An 8,234-nucleotide genomic window follows, 5' to 3' on the forward strand; every position below is an offset into this window, starting at 1 on the left:
CTGTTTTTTTTTTTTTTTGGCTGGCCCTAATATGATTGTACCTGCATGACAGATCTGAATTAGGTCTGTATGTTTTAATCTTTCCAAACAAACTGCACCATTGTTTATTAGTGTTATTAGAATACTTAGATAAGATAACTATTAATGATTAATTAAGCAACCTAATCTAACCCCAACTGGAGTCATAAAAATGTTTGGATCATGTGAATGTTACGTGGACAGCTGCATTCTTTTTCTGTATATAAAAAAGAAAGCCACAGTTTCCCTCAGACACACAGAGGCTGGACAAAGTCGAACCCACACTCATACGCTACTGCATGCGTGTGTGTGGCTGGAGCCATGTCACTCAGGTTTCTGATTGTGCTCTTTGGCCTGGGCTTGGTATGTGACTGTAACATTGCATTCTGTGTTGTTTGTGATGCAAAATATAGCCATTGTTTCACTGTGTTGATAGACAGGATGTCACTTCAGTTTTAAATTCAATTGTTGTGCATTGGATTTATTTTACAGGCAGCAGCCAAACTAACAGGAGAAACAGGTGAGTCCAATCATATGATGAGGGTTGACTTAGAAATGATTGGTTTTGCTTTGTGAGCACACTAGAGCACCATACACTAATTTTCCATTGTGACAAAATAACAGTGTTGAAGATGTGATGTCATGTTGTGTCAAATGTATACATATGTTCAAATGTCCCACAGAGCAAGACATTTGAATAGTCCTGTAGTATAGTATACTTTCAAGAAAACTAGAAAAGCTCAAACTCTCTGACATAAAAGTATGAATACTGACTGAAGTTGAATTCAAGCATTCAGGTCCAAGACTAAATGTGCTTTTAAAACTGATATATGATAAAATATAGAAATATGTCTCATGTCCACACATCTGCACCATGACAGTCTGATACAGGAGGTGGGACAGGTCACAAAATCAATTGCACTACCACAAGAATAATGAGATGATGTGTTACCTCAGTTCCTGATACAGTGTTCTTGTTCTTAATATTGATTTTTTTTTTTTTTTTTTTTTTTTTGGTTGCAGAAACTGATGTTGATGAAGGCCATGACTGGGACATCTTCAACATCAATGAAGGTTTGATAACTTTTTTTTTTTTTTTTTTTGTGTCGTGTGTTGTGTGTTTGATTCTGAAGAGTTTCCTTGTCCTTTGCAGCGGCTGGGCTGGATCTGCTGGAGGGAGACATCGAACTGGAGGAAGTAAGTTGGCACAAACATCAAGGACTCAGATGCAGATACTATTTAACACTGTTCATCCACTGCCTGTTTGTATCTGGCATTCTGGAAGCATGATCAGATGTTTGTGCACAGAAAAATATGTAATTCATAATTTGTAGTCCGTAGAGAGTAATTCCCTACCCTATACCCTCTTGAGAGGTAGACAGACCTATTGGAGACAAAACCATTATCCAGGGTACAAAACAAGGATTCTTGTTTTCTTGAAAAACTTTTGTTCAAACACAAACATTATTCTATTGAAACAGTAACATTGAAGTTCTGAAGTTGGGCAATATGGACAGTATGTGAGTGTATCTTCTGTACCTAAAAATACATGGAATAATTACAATATAGAATTAAGAAATGGACTGATTTAATTCTGAAACAATCTAATTTGTTAAAACAACCAACCAACCAACCAAAAACAAATAAAACATTATACATAAAGAGTGATACTGAGTTTTCTCCCATCTGCGACTGGTAATGGAATGGTAAAGGTAGCCCTCATTGTTTTGAAGCACAACTAAGTTTGTACATTCATCTTGTATTCTTCATCGTCATCAGACATCCAGCAGAAACTCCATCAAAGGTGATAAGTACCGCTGGCCAACAACCATCCCCTACTACCTAGAGGACAGTCTGGGTAAGACACTGAGACATCCGTTCACAGCAATAATGGTTGGATACATCAAATCATCACATTTCTTCACATTTTTCTGTCCTGCATTTTTGCAACATGTAGACATGAATGCCAAAGGAGTGATCCTGAAAGCGTTTGACCAGTACAGACTGAAGACTTGTATTGACTTCACACCATGGAAAGGAGAAAAGAACTACATCTCAGTGTACAAAGGCAGCGGGTGAGTGAAGTTTTTAACTGCTGTGATCTGTTTCAGACAAACCAGACCAAATACACACCTGGAACTGTAGAGAACTGAAAACAAATTCTCCACCTCATCTTTTTTCAAGAGGCACAATAAGATACATTCTTAATTCAGTATAGTATACTGCAGGTTTATATGTAACTCAAGTTTTAGGTTTATACTCACAATAATCATTACCCTCATACTAAAATAGGACATGAATGTTGTTCCACTGTCCAGAGCTTTGACTGGACAACCTTGCATGTTCCCTCCATTCTTTGTAGATGCTCCTCCTCTGTGGGAAAGCAGCATGTGGGAAAGCAGCGTCTGTCCATTGGTAGAAACTGTGATCGCCTTGGAACTGTTGAGCACGAGTTCCTGCATGCTCTTGGCTTCTGGCATGAGCAGTCCAGAGCTGACCGTGACGATTATGTCAACATCATGTGGGATCGCATTGAACCTGGTAACACCTTGATTTACAGCAGTAACACAACTGAATCAAGAGATGTACAGAAACTGTCCTGTCCTGCATGTTTCTCTTTATGCTTGTGAAGCCTCTCAATATATTTTTTGACCAACGCCTGGTGCTTCATCCATACTGGTCAAACCAAAAACAAAGACTGAATTCCTTATATATTCTTCAAATGTCTTTTGCAGGGAAAGAGCACAACTTCAGAAAACGTGATGACACAGAGTCCAGTGCTCTTGGCGTTCCCTATGACTACGGCTCTGTGATGCACTACAGTAAGACATCCTTCAACATCGGATCTGAGCCCACCATCGTAACCAAGATCCCCCAGTTCAGTGATGTGATTGGTCAGAGGATGGGGTTCAGTGCTAGTGACCTCACCAAACTCAATCGTCTTTACAACTGCAGTAAGTCATCTCATCATTCTTGAAGGAGTTAACACCTTTTTTATACACACCCTTTTTGTTTGCCTTCAATGCGTACATGATCTTCAGTAAATGGGCTAAATGAACCTTCACTAGAGGGTCATTTGAGTGTGTGTGAACTAAATTAATCACTTTATGAGATTACTGTAGTCTCATAATAACCTGGCAGATTTATTAGAGGGGTCAGAGTCTATCTGGTGTAAACAGGTGCCGGTATGTATCGATGATCTTGGGCCCTAATAGTGGAGTTGCAGAATGGTTTAGCCATAAATGCATGATCAGACTTTTGCTTACTGCAATAAAACTCTTTACTTATGAAGCTGTGGGCAATGCAACTTAACACCTTGTTCATTGTATCACTACTTACTCAGTCATTAATAGGTCTGATGTTCTGAAGTTATTCATTCTTGTCAGTCTCTCACTTTAACAGTATTATTAGCTTTAAAAAGCATAGAAAGGATTTGTACAATGAATCTATTAATATATCATTTGAGGAAAAATATATGCATTTTATTAATTTTCCAGGATCATGAACTGTAATGTGTAAATCAAATGAAACAAGATAAAAGCAATTGATGTGCTCAATAAACTTGTTCACTGTTGCCTCTCTGCAGCTAAATCATCTAACTTTGTGGACAGCTGCAACTTTGAGGAGGAGAACATCTGTGGCATGATTCAAGGTCCTGGGGAGGCAAAGTGGGAACAACAAAGTTCTGTGACTGGAGGACCTCAGACTGACTTCACCAACATGGGACAATGCAAAGGTGATCGTCACTCATAACAAATGCATGTCATCTTGCCAGTGTTTTTGACTGACCGAGTGCATTCACTCAAGTAATCACTATAAACCTTTCTGTTCGGGGGCCCTCGGGACCATGGGCCCTTGACAAAGTTCTGAAAAATAATTTATGTTGATTTTGATACATTTTTCACAACTCTATGGAAACTACTTAAAAATGTAATCGTGAACTGATGACGTGTCAGAAGTGAGCTGCAGAAACAGAAACATTTGTCGTCAGTAGTTACATTAAGTTTTTTTTTTTAAGTAAAAAAGTAATTTTGCAGTTATTATCATAATTTACACACAAAGTAGGAGGGGTCCCAGAAAACACAAGGGTAAGTCAGATACTGGAACCAGGCTGGGTGGGAGAACTTTTTGACATTTTGAATTGTTTATATGTTAAAACTGTGAATCAAAAGTACACAGAAATAAAGTCAGAATACACTACTGAGCAGAAACATAGAAACACACTGCTTGAAAAACACACACGGTTATAAATATTATCTGATTTCATAGTTGCGTGGCCTTGGTGCAGTGTCTGAAAAACACAAGTAGCCCTGACAGACCAGCATATGATCATGCTGATATTGTTTGATGGTTCAAGATAAACATGAAAGTGCTTTATTAATACTGTTAGTAGAGATATGTGCTATCTATTAGATATACTCTGTTATCTGCTGGATAAACAGCAGCACAGTCTACCACCTGTATGACAAACTGTAGCCCATTATAGAACTCAACAAATGTAGAAATGAAACATGGTCAGTGTGTTAGGGTGAAGCTAAAAAACAGAAGATGGGGAAGCAGGCAGGGCGAGGCAAAGGCAGGGCTGCAGACAGACAGAGAGGAGAAACAACAGGTTAAAAAAAAACAGGAACAAGCACAACCAAGAAAACACACACAAGGAAAGGGAGTGGCAGTCAGTGAAGATGAACTGCAGGTGTGTCAGGAGGTGCAGGGAACAGCTGCACCTGGCTGCATGTGCACAAACACGGACAACCACACACACACACACACACACACACACACACACACACACACACACACACACACACACACACACACACACACACACACACACACACACACACACAGGGAAATGCAGACAGGATACAGAAGGGCAGGGTAGAGGGAAACACTATAGGGAAAAAAACAAAACCCTAACACAGTGTTAATTATTTAACATTTATGGGAGTGCAGAACCAAAATGACTTATTTCCTATAATATGACAAACTGTTAAATACAACTGTCATTTTGGATGTTGTGCACAGGCAATGGCTACTTCATGCACTTCAGCACAGCTGTTGCTGCACCGGGTACGCGGGCATTTCTGGAAAGTCGTTGGCTTGACCCCAAACCTGGCGCCCAGTGTCTGCAGTTCTTCCTCTATAACACCGGGGCAGCTGATGATGTTCTCAATATCTGGGTGAGAGAGTACGACAAGGCTGACCCCAACGGTAAAATGAGGCTCTTCAAGGCCATTTCAGGTAACTTTCAATTTGAATTTCAGGACTTTATTTATCTACAAGGGGCAATTAAAAGTACATATGCAGCAGCATCAATATCAAGAGATGTAGAATAAATAATATAAAACTCTGTAGAAAAATAATACAAACTAAATGATGATGATGATGATAATGATGATCAGTGCAAGATAAATTGTACAGTGCAAGGACATGTATGTTATATCCAAATGGAAAATTGGACATATTGGATTAACTAAAGGCTCTATGAGCAGTGCCATTACAACAGCAGATGATTTTATGAGACAGAAAACAACAAAACAAAGAAGCAACAGGTCAAGGCAGCTTCCACACAGCAAGCATTAAGACTGCTCCACTTTTTACTGTTCACCATAAACTAAAAAGCCCTTGGACAACAGCTCCTCTTATTATCTAGTTGGAAAATCTATGATGTCATCTGTCTGTCACAGGTGGCCCCATGGGATCCTGGGAACTGCATAATGTCAATCTGAATGTGACACAAAAGGCCCGAGTGGTTTTTGAGGGTGTGAGGGGAAAGGGTCCATCAAAAGGGGGCTTCTCTCTGGATGACATTAACCTGTCGTCCACAAAGTGCCCTCAGCACATCTGGCACATCCGCAACATCACCGGCTTGATGGCCACCACACCAACCGGAGAGAAACTGTACAGCCCTCGCTTTCTGTCTCCAGCAGGTTACTCCTTCCAGGTAAATGTCCTCTTTTTTTTTCAACATCCTTATTTTAAGTTTTCATCAAGTACAGCACAGAAAGCATGCGTATTTTTAGAGGTCAGACAATGGTATATATGATATATAAAATGATAATATTAATTTGAATGTCACATTCATAATTTGATTCTACTCAACACATAGAAGATTAAATAAAAAAAATCCATTAAAATAGTGATTGAACATAATCTGTAATGCTACGTACTCTGATGCTTTACTATGAGAGGCCGTTTAGGAAATAATTCATATTTGCTCTCACACACACCACTATACTCATACACACACACACACACTATTATACTCTCTTACACATACTACTATACTCTCTTACACACACTATTATACTCTCTTACACACACTACTATACTCTCTTACACACACTATTATACTCTCTTACACACACTATTATACTCATACACACACACTATGTGAGAGAGTTAAGTGGTGTGTGTGCGTGAGTATAGTAGTGTGTGTGAAAGAGTATAGTAGTTCTGGCGGTGTTGCAAAGAACCAATCAGAAACGGAGAATTTAAACTCACTTCCGTTTCAATCAAACTCTCTCACACACACTACTATACTCTTTCACACACACTACTATACTCATGCACACACACCACTAAACTCATGCACACACACCACTAAACTCTCTCACATAGTGTGTGTGTGTTTGAGTATAATAGTGTGTGTAAAAGAGAGTATACTAGTGTGTGTAAGAGAGTATACTAGTGTGTGCGTGTGTGTTAGAGTATAGTAGTGTGTGTGTATGAGTATAATAGTAAGAGAGTATAGTAGTGTGTGTAAGAGAGTATAGTAGCGTGTGTGTATGAGTATAGTGGTTTGTGTGAGAGCAAATATGAATTATTTCAATTAGAGGCCGTTATTAATTATGAATTAATAACGGCCTCTCATACTTTACACTTGGCTGCAAACTGTTGCAGTGACATTATGATTAAGCCAGTAGAACTATATCATTTACAAAGAGATTCTGAAGTTCTCAATATGCACATTTCCTCACCTCGGGACCTCACATGCCACATGATGAAATTGCGTGGAGGGCAAAACCCATTTACATTTAGAAAAGTGCCTAATGCTTCTTTGCATGTGTCTGTAGGTAGGCGTGTACCTAAATGGAGTAAGTGATCGTCCAGGATACATGGCCCTCTACTTCTACCTGACCTCAGGGCCCAATGACCACCGCCTCAAGTGGCCGTGTCCATGGCAACAGGCCACCATGGCCCTCATGGATCAACAGTCTGACATCAGACAGCATATGAACATGCACCGAATGGTCACCACTGATCCCAACAAAATGTCCTCTGATGGTAACAGAGGGGGGGGGGAATCCTTTTATCAGCTGATCATCCTAATGTCTGTGAGTTGTTGAGTTTATTCAGACACAGAATTATATTATCCTGTTTCTCTCAGGTAAAGAGTACTACTGGGACAATCCAAAGAAAGTTGGCTCTAAAGTGACTGAGCCAGACGGCAGCTATTATTATCGAGGCCCAGGCACTGGAACAAGTGTATTCATCACCCACAGCAGATTGAGGAGCAGAAAATTCATCAAAGGAGATGATGCTTTCTTCCTCTTGAGTCTGGAAGGTATGGAAGATACAGGTCTGTTAGAGAGGACCACCACACACTGTACCTTGTCCTAATTTCACTGTTGTCTGTATCCTGCCTCTGAACCATCATGATTGTTGTCTGTTTGTCCTCAGATATATCCAGTCTGCTGGCGCCTCAGCCTCTGCCTCACTCTGCAGTCCATGATGCTGCCAGTCTAATGAGAGCTGGAGACCAAGACGCTCCACAAGGAGAAGCTAATAACCCCACGGTGATCACAGCTGTGGCAGCATCTTTGGGTGCAGTCATGTTGGCGGTCGCTATGCTGATTGCAGTCAATGCCTGGAGGATGAGGAGGATGAGGAGGAGACAGCAGGAGGAGAGCGACAAAGTGGTGATCATACAGGACATGCCTGGATTCATGGAGGTGAGCAAGAGTCCCACTTTAAGGAAACGAATCAACACAAATCGTTGCATCATCACCAATGCACCTCACCTGTCACCTGCCTTTTTCATTACAGGAGCAACTTTCTTGTACCACCCCCTAGTGTCCTCATTGTCCAGAGGACAGGGCTGCAACACCTGTTTGATCAAGATCTTTTTCATCTATAATCTGAAGTAGCATGTTAAAAAGAAAATAAAAAAAGTTGAAACATCTGCCTTCAAATCATTTGCTCACATCAATACA

General features: G+C 40.2%; 1 protein-coding gene across 1 annotated transcript; it reads left to right on the forward strand.

Moving 5' to 3' along the window:
- Positions 1-339: 339 nt before the first annotated feature.
- On the forward strand, positions 340-8,168 carry mep1ba (meprin A subunit beta a; the record flags this gene model as incomplete). Its single annotated transcript, XM_083970081.1, has 14 exons — positions 340-381; positions 511-538; positions 1,042-1,092; positions 1,172-1,215; positions 1,798-1,876; positions 1,976-2,093; positions 2,381-2,559; positions 2,754-2,972; positions 3,605-3,754; positions 5,044-5,259; positions 5,706-5,962; positions 7,095-7,305; positions 7,409-7,585; positions 7,702-8,168. The coding sequence occupies 14 exons, from the start codon at positions 340-342 to the stop codon at positions 8,166-8,168; spliced, it is 2,238 nt and encodes a 745-aa protein (XP_083826207.1).
- Positions 8,169-8,234: the final 66 nt, after the last annotated feature.

The sequence above is a fragment of the Trachurus trachurus genome (assembly GCF_905171665.1).
Source record: "Trachurus trachurus genome assembly, chromosome: 4".
Classification (NCBI taxonomy): domain Eukaryota; kingdom Metazoa; phylum Chordata; class Actinopteri; order Carangiformes; family Carangidae; genus Trachurus; species Trachurus trachurus.